General features: G+C 31.6%; 1 protein-coding gene and 1 long non-coding RNA gene across 4 annotated transcripts; one reads left to right on the forward strand and one right to left on the reverse strand.

Moving 5' to 3' along the window:
* Positions 1-2,322: 2,322 nt before the first annotated feature.
* On the reverse strand, positions 2,323-6,186 carry LOC111705490 (uncharacterized). Its single transcript, XR_002766021.1, has 4 exons — positions 6,104-6,186; positions 5,739-5,803; positions 3,695-3,764; positions 2,323-3,128 (listed from the first exon to the last, which is right to left on the reverse strand). It is a non-coding gene; the product is annotated as an uncharacterized LOC111705490 (long non-coding RNA).
* Positions 6,187-11,391: 5,205 nt separating this feature from the next.
* Positions 11,392-21,916, forward strand: LOC111705487 (uncharacterized). Of its 3 annotated transcripts, none has more exons than XM_023478054.1 (15): positions 11,392-11,537; positions 11,999-12,175; positions 12,797-12,929; positions 13,388-13,476; positions 14,047-14,175; positions 14,502-14,655; positions 14,998-15,008; positions 15,329-15,427; positions 16,403-16,474; positions 16,945-16,989; positions 17,047-17,180; positions 17,239-17,425; positions 17,704-17,754; positions 18,600-18,698; positions 20,871-21,916. In XM_023478054.1, the coding sequence occupies exons 1-15, from the start codon at positions 11,460-11,462 to the stop codon at positions 21,006-21,008; spliced, it is 1,596 nt and encodes a 531-aa protein (XP_023333822.1). In that variant the 5' UTR covers positions 11,392-11,459; the 3' UTR covers positions 21,009-21,916. The 3 variants fall into 3 exon arrangements, with proteins under 3 accessions (XP_023333822.1, XP_023333824.1, XP_023333823.1); XM_023478056.1 differs by having other exon boundaries at positions 18,600-18,765; positions 20,871-20,945; XM_023478055.1 differs by lacking the exon at positions 16,945-16,989.
* Positions 21,917-21,951: the final 35 nt, after the last annotated feature.

Consider the following 21,951-nt stretch of genomic DNA (forward strand, 5'->3'; position numbering starts at 1 on the left):
AAGCTGAAAGGTATGTAATGAAGCCTTTATTAGATTGAGTTTGTAAATCCCAGAAATGAGTGGAAAATGCAAATCAAACCCAATTAAAACCAATAATTTGATATACATCATGATATTTTTCTAGGGGGGGGTAAAAAAATTTCTAGGGGGGGGTAAAAAAAATTCCGGCGCGCTTCGCGCGCCAAATTAAAATTTTTTACCCCCCCCTACAGAATCCTTATATCCGCCCCTGGTCAAATTTTTTCGACATTACTTGTACGGTTTTGTAACCTGGTGGCTCCTCTAGTTTTGATTTTGAAAAAAGCAAATACATACTGTCGCAGTAAAAATTCAATCCATTTTGGTATTTTCAATGGTTCTTCAATCAAGAAGAAATGTTAAAATTTAAAAGATATAAGATTTCAATCTGGCGTCCAGTTTACTTTAGTATGAATTTACCAGGTTTAAAAATGTTTGACTTTTGAAAAAATTGTCAATGTCTAAACACTGCACAAAAGACTAAAATATGATAACTAGTTAGTTAATGTTTTATTATAATGATTCAATAATATTCAGAAAGTTAAATTAAGCTCAAAAGATCTTAAAAATAAATCCGGTTAGAGAAATCTGAAATACGTTTTAAAATTATCCAGCATTTAAAGTATTTTTGATTGTTGAAAATAGGTAAGTTGATTTTAAAAAATCTGGATTTACAATTCTCTATTCAAGATTTTCAAGATCTTTTCTATTTGTGTATAAAGGCCTGACTGTTGCTTAAATGTCATGTTTTTTTATTCAAATGTCAAGGTAATTGCCTAGTGTATAGAATTATATATAAAATCTATTTTTAATTTGAAATTACTTTAAGAATTTCAAATATCTATTCGGTTTAGAATTCAGATCTAACAATCGCTTGATAAAATATTAATCTAGCAAGATAATTTTTTAATTCCCTTTTCTGAAGAAAAAGAGTTCGAGAGCTGTTATTGAGAAGTTTTAACTTTTGCAACTTTTTACAAGTTTGCTTTGAGTCAAGAAAAAAGTGTGGTTGTGGTCGTCTTACTCAAAATAAAATTTTCTTCGTGAAATTTTAAAATATCTATGTTATTTTTTAATTTAAAAAAGTTTACTATTTTTTAAAACTGTACGCTATAGTCACGCTTTGTCCCCTCCTTCATGTACCATGTACCCTCTGTTACAAAGATGTAATGCAAAGAAAATTATTTCAGAAGTGTACGCAACTTTTGTACTGCAGTGTACTGTCTCTGGGCGGTAATGTAAACACAAGACGGATTTTACAGCCAGACATGGGATCCATCTTTCACATAAAAAAATCAATGAAATATTCTGGTCATAAAAAATTATTATGTGAATTATCAAAATTATCAAATTTAGTGCTTTTAACCTCCTCGGATACTAAACGAACACTGATGCATCTATTCTTGTTTACAAATTCCGCACAAAGAGAACTGGTTTCAATATGTACGCAGAGTATACACGACCGCGATTAACTTTCCTTGCATTACACCCTTGTGCATACTCTTTGCACTTGAAGAATAAATAAAGTATAATCTTTAGAAAATCATAACTGCAACAGACACACTCTTTAAGTTACTAATAAATTCTCTATATTTACTCATTGGTCCAGTGAATATAAAATTATCACTGTTGAAAATACAAATAAACACAAAGACGACCTCTCTGTGAAAGAACGACTCATTGGTTAAATTAAAATTCAACAATTTTCTAAGGAATTAAGCCTTTGCCACAAACTCTGAATTTATAATCCTTTTATCTTTGCAACCCAATGTCACAGACCTTAGATATTTCAAACTATGGGTTCTCTTAGATCAAATATCAAGGGTTTACACCATCAGGTTGCCAAGATATAGGGATTAGAAAATCTGACATTGTGGCAAAGACTCAATTCCTTAATCAAAAAACAGGAAAATTACACGTACAAAATAGCCTTTTTGCCGCAAATTTAAATTTACTAATCTCTATATCATTGATAATTAACCTAATGATGCTGTCCTTTGATTTTTACTAAGGTTATTTGATCTAACAGAATATTGAAAGTTTTCGACATTGGGTTGCTAAGATTTAAGGATTATAATTTTTGTTGCAAAGATTCAATTTCTTTAGAAATCTTTGGTAGACAAAAATTTATGATAGCTTTTCATTTTTATAATGAAATATGCTGTGATTTTACAGGAATACTGTGGAATTATTATTAAAAATGAAAAATAAAAGAAATAATTAAGACGAAAATAATTCCACAGTTTTGTAATTTTTACTGTACACTGTACATAAATACTTAATATCTCTCACAAAAAAAATTGCTTTTTAAGCTTTTACTATTTTTATTTGATTTTTTTCAGTTTGAGTAATCTACAGTGATTCAAACAAGTTGTATAACATTTAACAAAAACTAATAATTAACAACTATGATAGAAAACACAAGAATAGTGAGGGAAGAATGAAAACAATCTCAAATTGCGCCGAATGGTTTGTTGCGGCAGCCACGCCGCGATGCCGCGAGAAGGATAAAATCTGCAAAAATAATTGCAACGAAAAAAAACTTAATTTAACGCTGCTGGAGGGAGGCACAGTTCCTCAAGATTGACGAAGGACCAGGAACACGGGGGAAATATTTAGTTTCTCATGACTAGAATTCCTGGAGCCCCCTTCAAACATACTGAACTCACCTCAAACCAAATTTAGAATTGAACAGGAAAAATGTCCTGTTCGAAAAGAAAAAGAATTAAGCCAAAATTTTGCGAAATTTTTCCCAAACTCTTATTTGATCTTAAAATTTTGAAATAACAAGAGATCAAACTTAAGCCTGGTTTTCCTGACCTCGCGGCGACTAGCATCTCATACAAGAAAATATCTCGAGGACCAGAATATGGCCTCATTGTGATAGGACAGGATAGGGTTGACTAGATTGAGCTGTCTACATCCTGGAGGACAGATCTGTAACTATATGGTTCAGGCCTGATCTCAGGTTGCATATGCTCTCGAGAAAGGAAGGAAGGACGGATTGTTGTGAACAGTGTCTCCGGGATACCAGGTGTAACTCAGAGATTGAGAAGGATCAACAGCTAACATTTTCTCCACAAGTTCTGTCGTAGTTTTCTCTCCGTTGTCTAAAAAGAGAAAATATTATTAAAGATGGAATCTATATTTTATCAGTTACAAACAAAGGAACTGAACACTTGTCACAAGCTCTAATTTTCTAATCCTTTTAAAGGAATTGAGTCTTTGGAACAAAATCAAATATTTAAACCTCAATATCTTTAGAACTCGATGTTGTAAACTTTTGATATTTCAAACTCAGATTATTTGATCTAACAGAATTCATTGTTTGAAATATCAAAGGTCTGCAACATTTGGTTCTAAAAATATAGGGATTAGAAAATCAGAGTTTGTGGCAAAGACTCAATTCCTTTGCAAACCTGGGAGTTGTGGGTGATATGTGGTTCAAGTTTAATCGCTGAAGAGAAGTGGTTAAACTTAGTCTACTTAGTTCAACTACTTCTTACTATTCATTAGTTTTGGTCCATGATTTTTTAAACTACGAATTCTACAAGATCAATACTAAAAGTTTGAAATTTCTAACCCTCAGGCTGCAAAGTTTTCAGAATTGAAAAAGTTTGAGGCAAGTGTTACGTCTTATTGAACATGTTTGAAATTTAAACTTATATAACCTTACCAAAAAGAACAATTGTTCTGTCTTCACGACAAGTGATGATATTCAGAAAGTTTAACATGTTCGACAAAACCTAGAAATAATAAATTTGAAAAAATAAAACTTTCTCTGAAATATTAAAAAAAATGAATTGCGAATTTTATCATTGTTTTTATCATTAGTTACATTGATAATGATTATCAAATTGATTTCCAAACTAAAAATAACAAAAAGAGCGTCGAAATATATTTTTTTATCCAACTTTAGAATTATGCTAAGAAAATTATTTGAGATTAAAACAAACTACGCCATCATGCCATGACATATCCTGTTTATAGAGTTCATGTTTCTGCCTGCGTAGAAAAGACCTTGAAAGAAACTGGCTATAGCTGCCTGTATGCCGGTTCCAGGCAGATTGCGCAGTTTCTTTATATTCTAATTCGACCTTGGGACGTGTTCATCCCCTTCTATACCAAGCCAAGGGCCCCTCCCTCCCTACTACGACTTAACCCCCCCCCCCTTATCATCTTTGGAATGTAGATTGGAAGCTTTCTGCAATTACTTTAAAAAATAATGGCATAAGCATTAGCAAAAGTTGCAAAACACTTTTTTTTCTCCTAGGCAAGGTGTGTCGAATAATATTATTGAACAATAGTGAAAAAAAGTTTAGACCGAGAAAAAGTTGAAAAAAATGAAAATCTGAGATTTCGCAATTTTTAGGTGCTGTGTACAGTGTACACCTGGTAATAATTTCGTGGATTACAGAAAGTTAAAGAGATACATTTTCAGATTAATTGTTTTATCATTCTCTTCTTTCGACCCGTTAATAAAATAATAATTATGATCATATATGCTAGCTTACAGTACACTGTAGAAGCATATTTTTACAGTAAATAATGTTGTTTACAAATTGCATTAATTCTAAATTCCAAACTAAAATGGACCACAATTATTCCATTTTTTTATTACACAGCACACCGTCCTTGGCATTTGGTTAATTATTGAATGTCAGAAAATTTCCCTAAATGTCAACATTTTTTGTCAGTTTGTTATTCATTTTCAGAAGGAATTCATTCGAAATGCATGTTTTCTGTTTTTAAGAAACTGAAAAACATTTTTGTAATTTTTTGCAATATCTCTTTTAATTATTAACAGCCCTGAATTGATCCAATAGATCTAATCCTGCCTCAAAATGCATCATATAATGTCTAGACAGATCTTTCTTTTTTGGCCTCTAACTTCGTTCAAACCAATCCGATTTAATATTATACAGACAATATATTCTACGCAATTCAACACTGTAAAACTGTAAAAATCATCAAAAAAATCAAAATGATAGAAAAAAAGAATTAAGAAAGTTAGAAAAATAAAAAATCGATAAAAAGAGATTTGGGAGTAAGAAAATTCGTTGAAATTGTTGATAAAAATATTTCATTGTTTTATAGGTAGAAATCTACCATCTGGAGAGGGGCAGGGGTGTACTTTTGAAAGGAAAATAAAGGGGAGGGGAGGTATTGTGTATGAAGAAAGTTTGAGAGATTTCAACGCACACAAAGGACAGAGAGGAAGAGTACAACTATCAGGACTCGTCTGACCTTCAACATGAAGGCTGAGGGAGAGAAAACGTAAAATGTCTGTCCAGACATTTTTAGAATTTTTTAGTATTTTAAGGTTAAAGTTCAAATTCAATATAGATCTTACGTTCAGGTCCAAAGTTTGAAGTTAATGTATATCAAACCAGCCCTTTATCCATATCTTCTAGAACCTTATTCGTAAAAATCAGCACCTCCCTACAGAGGTCATGGGCAACAGTACTTAAATATTTCAATTGAGTTTCTTCTACATTTCCCATCAATTATTGTTAAGGTTTATCAGCGGGGCGCATGGATATCAATATTTAATTGAAATGTTTGGGAAAATTCTGAATACAAGGCACACCGGAAAGAGCTAAACCGGATGCAGTAGTTAGGATTCATTTAAAAAAAAACAATGAATACAAGAAGTTAGTAAAGAACAGGGTGTGAAGTCTAATTTTTATATTTTTTTGTGTAAATTATCCAATTTCTACCTGAGAAGACTAATTCTCTAGGTCCACTCCTAAACGGCTGAACCTATTCTACCACCATCCATTCCCTGGAGAAAAAACATTGTTAAAATCTTCTTCAATTATTGTTAGTTGCACAAAAAGGGATGAAAATAAAAAATACAGGGTTACCGACGAATGATAAGATTTCAGAGATGACATGTACCTAATTTATAATGTCTGTTTTCTTATATTCATGATTTCTTGCAACTTCAAACTTGTTCCTTTTTTTCCGAAATCATGAAATACTTTCGTGAAAAAAAGATTTGTTTTGAAAAACTTTAAATAAAACATGAAAATTTAAAATTTGTGGAAATTGGTCTAGTAAAAAATGTGTATTCTGTATATACCGAGGGAGGAGGGGTAGGTCTGCACTGCTTGAATGCCTGTAGGTTACTAAGGACGGACTAAGGAGGAGTAAGGGCTTTGCGCAGCGGCCCCTCAATTCAAGCCACGACCCCCCCCCTCCCCCCCCAACCCGTATTAAAGCCACCACCTTGAACTACAGGAGGGAGAAGGAGGGTGGGGGGCTGACTTTGCAGAGAAACATTTGCTTTAGATTATCAAAATTTAAAAAAATCATTGTGTGGAATTCTTATGCCTCAGTGAGATTTAATCAACAATAGCTTTTTGATTGCTATTTTTTCTATTCTTTTGGAAGACGAATTTTTTTCTCTTTTTCTATGATTTTCAGATCTTAGTGTTAAGACATGAATATTTGATGTTTTATGGGACGTATTTCAGAACTTTTAATACGACATTTTTAGACCAACCTGTCCATGTCGGAGAAAATGTTTCTGTGACAACCTGAATCTAGGGGATAGAGACGGTTCTGTCTGGAGGTACGATGTATGTACCCTGAGAAAGTGGTCCAATCTAAAAAAGAGATTTAAACGGGGAAAAAGAAGAATTTTGGAATTTTTAGATTTCTATTTATTGGAAAGTTTATATAATAAGATGTATAAGTCTTCCAAGAAAACTTTTCTAGAATTCAGGGTTACTAATCCTAATACATCCGTTTTAATTTGGATAAGTTTAATGTCTAAAACACAATTTTTGATTAATTTGATTAATTTGATTAATTTGATTAAATTTAAAGTTAAACATAAAAGACGTGAGAAAAAAAGGGATTAGCGTTGATACAAACATTATAATAATGTTTGCTAATAATAATGTTGGGACATAAAAGAATCCGCGAAACGATTTTCTTTTGTGAAAATAATTCTTTCTTGAGAAATCTGTTAGAAAATGTATAGAATAAAAGAGTTATAACAAAAAGTCATTACAAGTCTTCTCCAAGTCTTACAAAGATGGCAAAATGGAACTTCTTAATGCCACAATTTGTTATTCAAGATTTGAGATCATATTAGGGAAAATTTTTGATGCTTTTAATTCTTAAGATTTGGTTCAGATTTGCATAAGCAATTTTTTGGCGGATTTTTTGTTGTATCTCTTTTATTTCATTATTAGATTTTTATAAAATTTTGTAATAGAAAGGGATATTTTTAAAAATTGATTTCTATCTGAGAAAGTGTTTTTTTAAAGAAAAAATATTTTGCGGAATTTTTCTCTGTACCAAAAAATATTTTTGCATTTGATAATATTTTTTTGATATTTTTAAGCCTGAACCACAAACCTTGCAAAAAAAGTTAGTGTTGTGTAATTCCGTTTGACACACCCTGTAATCTGTATACTTGCTTTTATTATGATTAATGATATCTTTCAGTAGCAGTAGTAATGTATAACTTTTAGCGACGCGACGCAAAGAATGAGACAAATAAACGGAATGTATATATATTGATATCTAAGCTTTGTCCGGAAGTGGAAGACGACAATCTAGCTTCTCCACAAACAAATGAATAGTAAAAGGGAGAAAAAGCAAACCAGTTACAAAATGTGCTCTTCTGTCATTTCTGTACACTCAAAATTGGCAAAGATATTAAGAAATTTTCCAATCTATTAAATGATTTAAAAATAATTGTACAGTGAGAACCAGAAAACTCTGGAATAGGAGTCTACTTTTACTACTTTTTACAGTTATGACGTATAAATAGTCCGATGAACATTAGACACAGTAAGTGTGCAGTGTAAACAGACACATTTTACGTAAAGTGATTAAATAATTTACATGAAGGGCTTTTTGTTTTGTTACAACAACAAATGCACTTTAGTATTGATTTAATGTTGTAGAAGGTAGACAACATTTGAAAAGTTTTTTAAAAATTATTTTTATTTATAAACTGTTGGTAAAATTTTAATCAAGATTATTTATAACTAGGCTTTGGTTCCAATGTAATGAAGACCCTGCAACTCGAGAACTTGAAGAAATTGAATACTAAAAATTACTTTTCCCTAAATGTAACAGTTAAAGAGACCGCGTTTACGACTCTCTATGTTGGAAACATAGACTAGTTATTAACCCTATTCCTGCTGGGGGGGGGGGGTCAATTTGACCCCCCCCCTGTAGTTTTTTTTACATAACAAAAAAAAGTATTGGTCTGAGGCTGTTGAAATTTTCTGACTTTTCTTACATACCCAAAGCCCTCCCTTTAGGCCTAAAACCGGGCTTCAATACTAACTGCCTGAGTCCTCAGGCACACTGCCTGAATGACTGCTTTTGCCTGTAACAAACTAAATCTTTGTTTTGACCCACTTTCACTTGTCAAATTTTGATAAAATTTAGCTTCTTGGAAAGCCTATGACATAAGGAAACGGATTGCACAAGTTTTGCGAAAAAAAATTGCAAATTTTTTGCAAACAACCTGTCAAAGGAAATTTGCACATTTTTAGTTTTTCTTGATTAAAAATCAGGTTAATTAAAATTTTGCAAAATTTTTTGCATATTTGAAATGGAATGGTCAAGGGCTTTTTAAAAATGTATAATTTGTCATTTTTTGGACAAATTTTTTTTTGCAAACATTTTTACTATAAAACTGGATTTTGCGATAAAAAATTCAATTTTTTGCAAATTTTCAAATTTTTTTGCAGATTCTAAAAGTAGAGCACAAGAGCTTTCTAATGATGTATCATTTGTCATATTTGGACATAAAACATGGGATTTAGAGGGGGGGGGGGGGGCAAATTGACCCCCCCCCCAGCGTATCCTGGTTTTCAAGTACCCCAGCAGGGATAGGGTTAACAGACATACTAGGCCTAAAGTCGTTGCGGCACGACATGTTATATTCTTTAAAAGGGGGTTTGACTGCCATCTAACCGCCTCTTGTTGCATATAATAACCACTGAGGGGTTTAGTTTTACAGAAATAATTTTTAAAATGAAGAATATCGCATATTCCAACCTTTAATAGATCTTTTTAATCTCTTATCCCTGGTTGGAACAAACATACAAACTAACATACGCTCTCATTTGTTATATACAGGGTTACTCACAAAGAATGAGACTTAAATGACGACCTCAAACTTTTGACTAAGAAAAGACAAGTTTAAACTACTGTAGGAAAAATATAATTCCTTACAGTCGTCTATAAAGTCTCATCCTTTGTTGTTAACCCTACAGTAAATACAAACCATTTAAATTTCATTATTCATCATTTTTATATAAATTTTAGAATTCGTTAATCATTTGGGATCGAATTCGAAATAAATGTCGTCAATTATTTTCCAAGTTTATTTAACCATCTGAACCAAATACCAATATGAAGAGAAGTTTCTGTAGATAAAGTTAATAATTGTTGTTAATTAATTGATTAATTATTAAGTTATCAAGAATAATTACCAAATTGCTTTCTCAACTTAGTCTCAGCAACAGGAAATAGTAACTAAAAATGGAGTATGTGTATTGTGTATGTATTTTATCGAGGGGGGGGGGGGGGGAGGGGATCGATTAAGGTTCCATAAATATCATTAGTTGAAACTATTTATTGAACATGAAACCAGACTAGTAAATTTTTATTATTTAAAGAAATTGAGTTTTTGCAACACACTTAAATTTTCAAATTCCTATATCTTTGCAACCTGATAAAAACCTTTGATATCTTAAACTAAGATTATTTGATCTAATCTTATCTCTCTGTTTTTATCTCTTTGTTTTTATCTATCTGTTTTATCTCTCTGTTTTTATCTCTCTGTTTTTTGTGACGCATTTTTTTATTGCTCCAGCATCTAACTGTCAAAACCAGAGTTGAGTTGTCTGCTGCGAAAAGAAAAGGTTAAACTTATTTTCAGAATACCTTTACCATGATATTTCTTATTTTTAGAATACCTTTTACCATAATATTTCTTATTTTTAGAATACCTTTTACCATGATATTTCTTATTTTCAGAATACCTTTTACCATGATATTTCTTATTTTTAGAATACCTTTTACCATGATANAGGGGTAGAATACCTTTTACCATGATATATCTCTTTTTTGAATACCTTTTACCATGATATTTCTTAATTTTAGAATACCTTTTACCATGATATATAATATTTTTGTCACATTATCCAATTACAGAGCAATAGTTTATAAAAAAGTTGTTTGTAATATTCTTAAAGAAAGAAAAATACTCAAAGAAAAATATTTTGATTAAACAGATTACATTTAAATGTAAAAAATACTAAAACATAAAACTGGAAGAAATAAAGTTTAAATTTACTTTTTAGAAAATATTCTGTAAACCGAATATTTTTAATGATAATAAACCTTCATAATAATACAACACAATAATGTTATTATTATTTTCTATACATACACTATTATATAGAGTACATTGAAGTGTCCAGAGTTGTTATTATTTAAATATTTTGAAATCTATCAAATATATAATTGTTCAAAATTAGACTGGTTACAGAATTACTGGGCTTACAAGGACAATCAAAGACAGCAAAAAGTCTCTACTCCTTCATATTTAGTATTCGGTGTCCTTGGAAAAACGGATATTGATCTTTTTTAAAGGTTCCGGGTTCGTTATATATAGCTCCAGGTACCTCCGGGAATACGTTTAAGCTTTCTCCGTGAATAATTTAGTTTGAAACAACACTGTCAGTCTCCTCAATAGAAGTATTATTATAAGTATAGGATAATCACTATAAAGATGGTTTTTGCAGCTTTATTTGCAACTATTTTTCAAACGGAAAACTAAGCAACTGCATTCCAATATATCTTGGTCCTTGATAATATATTATATTATTTTGTAATTGGTTTTAATAGTAATACTTTTCTATATATATATACGTTTAGGCTATATTAAGAACCCCGACAGGACATTTGTCTGAATTTATCGTTGCACTGGTTGTCTAAAGGGGATATTTGCTCGAATGTAAACTTGAGCCAAAAGGGGCAAATCAGAAAGTAGGAGAATTAGGGAGAGATATTTGCCGGAGCTATGCCACAAACTCTGATTTTCTTATCCATTTATGTTTGCAACCAAAAGTCATAGACCTTAGATAACTATGAATTATCATAAAATAATCTTGTAAAATCGGAACTTTTAATGCATTGTCGTCCAATGGAACATCAAAATAATTAACTAAAATTTCTTTATTTCTCCCTTTTCTATGTGTTTTCAGTGAGCATTAATGTATAAAAGGTCTCTCCACACTTATTATTTCAAGAAAAACGTAAAGCTTTTTCTCTTAGCTTTTTAATATTATTATTTTTATAATGTTAATTAGATTTTAATCATATTTCTATAGAAAAAATGGGCTGAAAATGTTCTTAAACATAGTTAAAGAAAAGTTAATCAAGTGAAAAACACAAAGATGGATCCTGTTGTACAGGCCAGGAAAGCAAAGTTACGTGAGCTGGAGCAGTCTCTTTTTGGATATTCAGACAATACTGTAAGACAGTTTTTATTTACAGTCAGAACTAGAAAACAGCTTAACTTCTGTCGTCTTCCTTTTTCTGCTCAGAAAAGAATGTTGCGAATTATTAATTAATTTTCAACTGAACGTTTAAAAAAGTGCCCCAATTTTAGATATAAATAAAAGTGGCATTCATTGAAAATTACAAAGGAATTCAGTCTTTGTCACAAAATCTAATTTTATCATCCCTATATCTTTAAAATCCATAGTCATAAACCTTTAATAGTTCAAACTGTGAATTCTGTCAGAAAAAGTATTAAAAGGTATTCATCATCAGGAAGTTTGAATATAGGGATTAAATTATCTAGTTCGTGACAAAAATTCAGTTCCTGTAAACAAGAACAAATACAACAATTATTCCAACATTTTTTGGTTCACACTGTAAAAAATAATTTTTTGGTCTTAAACTCATTTAGTTGTAAATTATATCTGTTCAGGTGGTTGGCCTGCCAAAAGTAAAAGATGTAGACGAGTATAGTGCGCGGTATGGATCATATGATACTGCGCAGCAGGAAGTACCACGTGTGAAAACAGCGCGGCAACCTAATCATGTCGTCTTCACAGCAGAAACAAAAAAGAAGAATCAACAGTCTGGGCAGTCCTATCTAGACAGTGTAAGATTATTTTTCTTTAAAATGTTCTCAAAAACTTTCTTAACTACAGATACATTGAATTAAAGTTGTGAAAATTCGCACAACTTTAATTCAAGGACTCCAGGACCTGCTCCAACAGCATATATATATAATACAGTAAACTATATCTAGGATGATAAGGGTTCTACTCCAGGGCCTGCTCCAATAGCATATATATATAATACATTAAACTGTATCTAGGATGATGAGAGTTCTACTCCAGGACCTGCTCCAATAGCATATATATATAATACAGTAAACTATATCTAGGATGATGAGGGTTCTACTCCAGGACCTGCTCCAACAGCACCACCTCTATCTAGAATGATGAGGGTTCTACTCCAGGACCTGTTCCAAAAGAATATACATATAATACAGTAAACTATATCTTGGATGATGAGGGTTCTACTCCAGGACATGCTCCAACAGCATTTATATATAGTACAGTAAACTGTATCTAGGATGATGAGGGTTCTACTCCAGGACCTGTTCCAACAGCATATATATATATATTACAGTAAACTTTATCTAGAATGATGAGGGTTCTACTCCAGGACCTGCTCCATCAGCATATATATATATAATACAGTTAACTATATCTAGGATGATGAGAGTTCAACTCCAGGACCTGCTCCAACAGCACCACCTCTTTCTAGAGCTACAACAACTAGATCCAAGAAATCAGCAGCTGTCAGGTTCAGAGCAACATCAGCTAAACGATCCCAGCAGATTCTAGGTATATACTTCAGCTATTCAGTCAGATTTATTTAAAGATAAAGAGACATGTCCCCTTTAAAGAGAACCATCATATGAGATTTTTTATCTTTGATACCTTTCAACCATTATCTAACTTTTAGTGAAATTGAAAAAAGTAGTGTCTCGATCGCGCATTTATGGAAAATCAATGAAGAAGTTTCATTAAAGAAAATATAATAAAGATTTCTGTATCATGTTATCTCATATATATATAGTAAACTTCATTTGTTCGTTCATTTGTATGAACCACTTGACAGATTTGCCTCAAATTTTGATAAGGGAACTTGGTAGAACCACGGGAATATTCTTAGCTTGGTTTAGAAATTCTAAAATAAGTAGGTCGACTTTCATAAAGAAAGTTTAGGTTCCAGGCACAGCTGGATTCCAAAGCTAGTATATGTGTACACTGTAGAGAAATGTTGATAAAAACATTTTTAGATGAAGAAATTGAATCCTTTTCCTCCCGACTGTCTCCTTCCTTAAACCTGGGGAACCCTCTCACCTCACCTAAAAACCAATTGGACAAGGAAACAGAATATCTTTAAAACTTTTACAATTTTCTTTTTACAATCTACACTCTGAGAATTCTAATTGTAATTAGTAAACATTTAGAAAACAAAATTGTAAAAACACATTCTTTCAGCTCTGTAACACAACAAAATACAACAATCTATATGGTTCATCAGGGACCACAATTAACGGGACTGTAGACGTAAATTCAATTAATTAAATTCAAATTGAATTTCTGGGGTGGACTTTAAGATTCTCAATGGAATCCTTAAAAGCTTTTTTTTGATCAAGAATGATTTTTTTGAAAACTGAGTATTTCCAATGGCAGTTTCTCTGCAAATTTCTACTGTAGAAGCAAGGGAAGGTAAATTATCAGAATTGATCACTTTCCAAGCTAGAAATACGATTTTATCTTCAAGACTTTTAATCAGATACAGGCTGAAGGTTAGTGTTATTAATCGCGCATGCTTCTCTTGTAAGTATAGTTAGAATATCAAACTTTTACACGATCAGGTTGCAAAGAAAAGTTCTGATAGTATTCGTTATAAAAGAACAAAATTTATGAAAAAAATGTTTCTGTTGACCAGACAGAAAAACAAGAATACAGATATAGTATGGAAGATGATTACAATGATGATGATGATGATGATCAACTTCCTCTGATTCAAGTTCAAGGAACAAAAAATATCCTTGGCAGAGCAAACTTTATACCAAAGGTCAGTATATTATGAAAAAATTTATAAAAATAAATGAAACGAATTGTAGATAGTTTTTCAAGATTAAAAACGAAACTATCATTTTTTGGAACGAAAGCTTTTCAAAATGACTGTTCCCAAATGATCGTTTTAAAAAGTACGAAAGACTATCGTTTTCAAAACGATACGTTAATTTTAAGAGAAAAACAAACGTATTTAAAAACTTGTAGGTGAAGATGTTATCAGAAGGTTAATTCACAAAAACTAACTTATCCATGTCCACAAGTTTTCCAACCAAACGTACCGAAAATAGATAGTCTTTATAGATTACATTTTTTTTAATTTAGAGCAAGTCTGACATGTTGCTGCAGGAGGAGAGAAAACTGTTTGGGTTCAAGAGTAAACCCCCGCCAACTCCAGGGACCAGGAGTAAGGAACAGAGAAGGAATAGTATCAGCTCCGGGAGCAAGAACCCAGCTCTTAGTAACAGAGATAACTCAGGAAATCAGTCATTTTTAACTCAAGAACTGAATTATACATAATCAATAATTGAAATTTAAAAAGTTCTGGGATCAGGTTTAATGCAGAGCGAGAAGTTGTTGAACCGTGCAGACTAAGTTAAACCCCTTCTTTAGAGCGGGACCCAGCTGAAGAGCACCAGGTCAACTAAGTGTTTGTGGTTTAACTATGTGTATTAAATCTGGTCCCAGATATATGTTAAATTTGTGTTTATAACAAAACACTAATTCTAAATGTTTTTTTGGTTTTGAACTCATCAGAGGCAATCTTTTTTTTCTGGAAAAACCTTAATGTTTAAACTGACCGAACGTGCTTGAATTCCAGAAACCTTCAAGGTTAGATATTCTTAGTATTATCTTTTAACTGCAAGAAATAATTATCAAAACTATAATTCCTTTAAGTGATAGATGGAATTCTTTGAATTTACTTTAAAAGTAAAGATTTCACTTTTAGACCTGGCCAATCTTTTTGTGTCTTGTTGGGTTGACCTCTTATAGACTCATTTTTGAAGCCCCGGGAATAAAGATTTTAAAAACAAAGCAATGTAATTTTAGCTTTATTATTCTATGGACAATTCGGTTTAATTTTTGCGTTGGAATATTTTAGTTTGATATTTGCCTCATTTGTTTTTAATGTTTTTAAAATTCTAAATTAGGAGCCGAGGTTGAAAACAGCTGGACTCCTGAGGTTAGAACAAAGTGATCTGGAGATGTCGCTATCTGCAGCAAAATTTATGCATTTAAAGAATTCCAAGGTAAAAACTGAAGAGTATCTAATATCTATATCACATCTACCTAGACTCCTATGAAAAGTTCCATCAATTCTCAAGATTGGGTCGACTTTAAAATGTAGAAACTTCTTGACAATTTATTTGACCTCACAAAGTCACTTATACTTTTTTGCGGTCCAAGACAAGTCTAAAGAAGTAATTGGCAAAATTCTCATCGATTTTTGCTTGAGAGCTTGCTACCTTTATATCTTCACTGTGTATAGTAAAGTTGTAATCTCTGTTTATTTTTTTGACTGTTATAGCATTTGAGATCCTTAAGATAAAATCAAGCTTATAATGCAAGGAAAGTTAATTGCAGTTGCGTATACTCTGCGTACATATTGAAACTAGTTCTCTTTGGGCGGAATTTGTAAACAAGAATAGATGCATCAGTGTTCGTTTAGTATCCGAGGGGGTTAAAAGTTTTAAATTTTGATAATTCACATAATAGTTTCCTATGACAAGAATATTTCATTGATTTTTTATGTGAAAGATGGTTCCCATGTCAGGCTGTGACATCTGTCTTGTGTTTACATTACCCCCTGAGACAGTACGCTGCAGTACAAAATATGTGTACACCTCTGAAATAAATTTCCTTGCATTATAACCTTGGATAAAATATAAGCTAAGTTTAAGTGACCGTCTATTTTAAGGGGGGCATGTCCAATTCACAACGGTTTCTGTCAAATCTTTATCCGATAAAAAATATGGAAGATAAAGTCATTTTTCTACCTTGAATGTGGTAATGCTGTTAATTTATACATTGATTACACAGATAGAAATGCGCAAGCACAGAAACCACAAATAAAATAATTGGTTTGTAAAAAAAAACATGGATACGGTACTAATTTAACACCCTGTGCTCGGCCAAGAATTGTCCCAAAACTCTATATTATATTAAAGGCTCCATTGCCTTTAATAGGAAAATGCTCATGTTAATCAATAGATTGTTTTGTTAAGATTGAAAGAATAAAAGCTGAAGAACGACTGGACGAGTTTTCAGAAATGGCGTCAGTAAAGCAGATGGACCAGGTTATATTTATTCTGCGCAATTAGTTTATTATTTGCATGATATTTATCTGAAAACAAGATCATCAATAATTAATGTGTGCAGATTAACCTTTTAAAGTTAAAAGTTGTGAAAGTGAATAATTTAATGTTTAGAGCAAATACATTCTAGTACAATAGATGGCAACGTAGAATTTTTATTTTTTTTTACCCTCTCAGTACAGCTGTATTCTGACGTCATAAGTGTCAATTCAGTTTTTGTGTCCAACAAAAGTATTAATAATAGTGATCATTTTAAAATAAAGTGCTTATCTTACAGTAAAAAAATGCAATTTTGTATTCTTTATTTTCTATTTTTACATTTTTTGTTTAATCTTGGAAAACATGTCAGCTACTGGGAGAAAATGTTGTTTTCCTTGTTATATTTGACACTTGTGACGTCATGTATAATTGGTTGATTACACCTATTGTACTTGATAATCTATTTGGTTTAGATTAGCAACAGAAAAACTAGTTCTAGTAGATTAGACATTTTTCAGGTGATTTTTCTTTAGAAACTTATCTTTTCACAAACCAACCTTAAACCTTATTTTCAGGATATGCCAACAGATACATACCATCAAATGCCTGGTCGAAGTCTATACGACAACATGCCTTCTGATGTTTACGAAAACATGCCATCAGACACATTTAAAGACATCCCTAAAGACGTATTTGAAAATTTACCAAGGTAAGCAACATAAAATTTTTCTTCAGTTTTTATTTTGATTTTAACATTCTCTTGTTAGAGCGGTGACTGCAAGGCAGCGTGACCGGGATAGCGTCAAGAAATCAGCAAGTGAGTCAGACTTTGTTCCAAGTCAACCTACAGACTTAAGTTTACGAACACCTAAACCAGATGTCTCTGCTAGACCAAAACAAGGGAGCAGAAGCTCAGCCCCAAAAGAAGTTGGATTTATAGCTATGCTGTTCCAGGTTATAATCATATCATCTAAAGGAATCGAGTCTTTGCCTCAAACTAAAACTTTCTATTCCTTTATCTTTGCAACCTGATGGTGTAAACAACCTTTCATATTTCAAACTTAGATTTTTTCATCTAACAGAATTCATAATTTGAAATATTAATTAATTAATTATTGGGTTGAAAAGATATAGGGATTAGAATATTTGAGTTTACTACAAAGATTCAAATCCTTTATCAATAAGAAAACAATTAATAATAATATATTGTGTAGAATGATATTTTTTTTCAGGGTAAAAGAGAACCAATGCCATCAAATTCAATTTCATCTGCTTTTAACCAGGTATAATAATAATCAAGGCATAATCAAAATGTTTTTAACTCAATACAATTTTATAGAGAATAGCTTTAAAAACATTATTTATGAAAATCCTTCTTAGAATTTTTTTAGAAGGGGACCAGGGGTTCAGCAAAAATGTTGTATATTTTGATTTGACTTGATAAGAGAAATATTTACAGCGTAGTCATTCACTTAATTCAAAACATTTGGCTAAGGAACTGTTAACTCGATTTCGAATCTAATTTTCTATTCCTTTTAACTTTACAAATCCATACGCCACAAATTAAATAATTCGGCATAAATGATTCTTAACTAAAGACAAGTCTGCAATTGAGACCTGAAATAAGGCAGATTGAGCCTTAAAAAATTAAAAATTCCGGTTTATGACTTCGACAAAATCTTAATCGGCCGGGTCTTACTTTGAACGTTAGAGTTGAGACTTATAAATCTAGACTTGAGACTTAGGATTTAAATCATAGCATCTGATTTCATTCTATTATGAACTCTGCTAAGGCAAGTGGTCAAAGTTTATTTTATAAAAGATTTTAGAAGCGAGTTTAAAACAATCTTTAATCATTAAGATAATTTGCTGCATTCAGTTGTCAACAATAGTTTTACAAGTAAAAGGTATAAAATTATTAAGCCAATAATCGTAAAATACCCTTAGTCTTTGAATTTCCAAAATGTGGTCAGTCTTTTTTTAGAGCTTTTATGATTAGCTTCAAGAATTATTTCTGTAAAAGTAAGGTTGACAATTGAATGCCAAAAATAATTTAAAAGGCCTAACTTCAACTCGATTCTCAGCTGTCATGTTTCGTTGAACACCCTGTATCTTCAAAGTTTTGCAGGTTGAATCAGATTACATGTTTGCCTTGTTCATACAGAACCAAGAGGATGGTCATAAAGCATCCTCTAGCAGTGCACGGAGGCAGGAGCAGGATCTCGAGGTTGGTAAACCCATCCTCTAACCTCTATATCTTATCTTCAAATGAACATAATGAGAAATGCAACCATGTAAGGATTTGTGTCACCACTTGTTTACTTTCACTTTTTGTGATAAATGTTTCACTTAAATGTTTACTATTAGTTTAAAAGTAGTTAATCTTAATTTAAAAAAAAGATGATAAGTTGACAAGAGGTAAAATTTTGGAGTTGTTAATCACAGGAACTATAGTCATTAATTATAAAAATTGGATTGATGATGAACGATAATCACAAAGCAAACCTGACATTTCCAAAATCTGGTCGCCCTTTTTTGTGCGTTTAAAATTACCAGAGATATTGAAAATTTTGGTTAGTTAGATATCACTTTATTTAATAAAACAAAAATTTTCTAATTTTAAATGAAATCATTCATATCTCTTGGGACTTTGAAGGAACAAAAAAGGCAGACCACATTTTAGAAATAGCAGGACTTTTGTTTATTCTTTATTTTCTTTCAATTATGTTGACGAGAAAAGATGCCAAATGCATACTATATATCTACACTGCTCTGGTAGGGCGTAACAATAGCGTGACTGTATATCATTGCCGGTTGCACGGCTTAAAAACGGACTTTTGGAATTGTTAGAACCATCCTTAAATTCCAGTTTTTTGTGCACATTGTACTTGTACATCGTTAAAGTCGTAATGATAATCGTGTCCGAAACATGGATATATAAGTCCGAAATTTTAAAGAGTATCGTTATACCAAACTTCCGAGTTTCCTTTTTGGGGTCTTAACATTTTGCAGATTTTGATTTAAGAGATTCAATAAAAATGGAATAGGAAGAAACTGAATAAAATAATATTTCATAAAAAAAATATTAATGTCCACAAAACTGCTTAACCCCATTCGTGAAACCCCGGTTTCAAAACTGGTTTTCATATCGATACCGTCTGAAGTTTTGGGCTCAGAGCCCGAAATTTAAAAGAGTATCATTGAAAGAAACTCCCGAATTATATTTTTGTGGTCTTGACATTTGTGAAGATTTTGATCAGATTTGAGATTCAGAAAATGGAGAATATGAAGAAACTAAATAAAATAACATTTCATAACAAAAATATTGATATCCACAAAACTGCTTAACCCCATTCGTGATATCCGAGTTTCAAAACTGGTTTTCATAATGATACATTGTCTTAAGTTTTGGGCTCAGTGTAAAAGCACATGGTATTCAGTACACGTATACAGTACATGTTACACACATAGAGAATAGAATATATAGAGAGGAATTTACTGGAAAAAAGTGTAAAACGGCCATTTTGTTGTACTGTTTCCATACTGCAGGTGTACTTCACATATTTATGCCATATAACCTGTTGGGCCCTGGAATATCATTTTATAGAAAATCTAAAATTATTGTTAAAAGAAAACCAAATTATGAAATAGGCTGGTTTCATAACTGAGAAATGATCATTTCACATAGACTCTATGCCTTCCACTTTACAAACGATGATTTTCCGTTATAACTATAAATCTAATGATGTTTTTATTCACCTAATTCATTATAAAGTTTATTTAACAGTTTAAAAAATTCGAAATTGAAATGGATAGTCTAGGGAACATACTGTATTAATGTACTCTACTGCATATAATTTGCGAACATTTACATGATTTGTACACTTTGAACTCCCTTTCAGGCTGAAAGGGACTGAAAAAATTCATACCGAGAGATTCTTCTAATTCCTCTATATATTCTATTCTCTATGGTTACACATTTCTATTTTAAAGTTGTTAAAAACAGGAATATTTGAATTTTTCATCCTCATTATTGAATTTTCTGAGACAAATATATTCTCACATACAGGGTTGACCAAAAAGGACGAGAATTTTATTACGACGCGAAGCTTAAGTATAAAGCCATTAAAATTTGATTAAATGAAAATCTTTTTATACTTTGCTTACTGTTTTACAAAAGAACCAAGTTTATACAGCTGCAGAGAACTATGCATGTAAGAACAAAGATTATAGTCGTTATACAAGTCTTATTCGTTGTGGGTAACCAGCTGTAGCAGAAATATTTCTGATGTAAAATGCGTACTACAAATAAATGTATTATCTCAAAGTGCGTACTACACATAAATCTTTTATCTCAAGAACCTCGGATACAAAATCTAATTTTTATTTGTATTTACAGAGTGAGGTTGGACATTTCTGTGCTCCCTTGTGTCCCGGATTTTGTCAAGCTAACTTGTGTATTTTCCATTCTGACAGGGAGGATAGAATACAATCAGCTGTAGGGGACCGTACTGTACAAGATCCACAAGGATTATAATATTCCAGACGCCATTTTGAAAAATCTAAACTTAAATTTAATTTAATGAAATATTCAGACAGACTTTATGATTCAGAAGTTTTATAGAAAAATTACTTTTTAAAAGAATCAATTTGTCAAAAGATGAAGTGTGTTATAATTGCTAAAAAATTAAGGGGTTACTTTATGAATAAAAATTTTATACCGAGGGGTACTATACACTATGCAAGGCTATATGTACTACATCTTTGTACTGCAATAGTAGAGAATTTAGATTTTTTACAAATAACCAATACACGACGTTTTGGACCGCGATAACGTCATGTTGCACTCAAATAAGAACTTAACTAAAAAAACTAAAAGAGCTAAAACTCAAAATTATTTAAACAATACATAAATGATTAAGTAATGTTACCCGGTGATATTTAAGCCTAATTTATTTACTAATCTGTGATTTCAAAACTAAAAATGAATATATTTTCATGGCAAACAATTGCTGTTAGAAAAAACCCTAGCATTATGTTCTCAACATCGAAGTATCAAAAGTATTTCAAAATTAATAACATTTTGTTCAAAGTTATGAACAGAATGTTCTGGATAAATCACAAGTTAGGGTTTCTTCTATACAGTGCACTAAATTGCTTTATATGTCCCATGTAGCCATAGGAATTAAGTGTTGATGACATTAAAGTCGTCTTCCGTTCATGCGGTATTTATTCTCAAGTATACTCATAACAATATATGCAATATGATCTCTGCTGTCTTTACCCATTCCCTTCATCTTAGGATTTACAGAATCCATGATATACTATCCATGATATACTATCCATGATATACTATCCATGATATACTATCCATGATATACTATCCATGATATACTATCCATGCGGAATATTTAGAAAATATTGAATAATGTCAATTTTTAATACATTGTAAAATTTCATATTTGTCTCCATGTGATTTA

This window comes from Eurytemora carolleeae, unplaced genomic scaffold, assembly GCF_000591075.1.
Source record: "Eurytemora carolleeae unplaced genomic scaffold, Eaff_2.0 scaffold396, whole genome shotgun sequence".
Lineage (NCBI taxonomy): Eukaryota > Metazoa > Arthropoda > Copepoda > Calanoida > Temoridae > Eurytemora > Eurytemora carolleeae.

Excerpts from the sequence above, each read along its gene's own strand:
- LOC111705487 (XM_023478054.1), top strand. The coding sequence starts at position 11,460 with ATGGATCCTGTTGTACAGGCCAGGAAAGCAAAGTTACGTGAGCTGGAG. Across the intron at positions 15,428-16,402 it reads TGCATTTAAAGAATTCCAAG|ATTGAAAGAATAAAAGCTGA; the intron begins GTAAAAACTGAA and ends TGTTTTGTTAAG. Across the intron at positions 17,755-18,599 it reads TTTCATCTGCTTTTAACCAG|GTTGAATCAGATTACATGTT; the intron begins GTATAATAATAA and ends AAAGTTTTGCAG.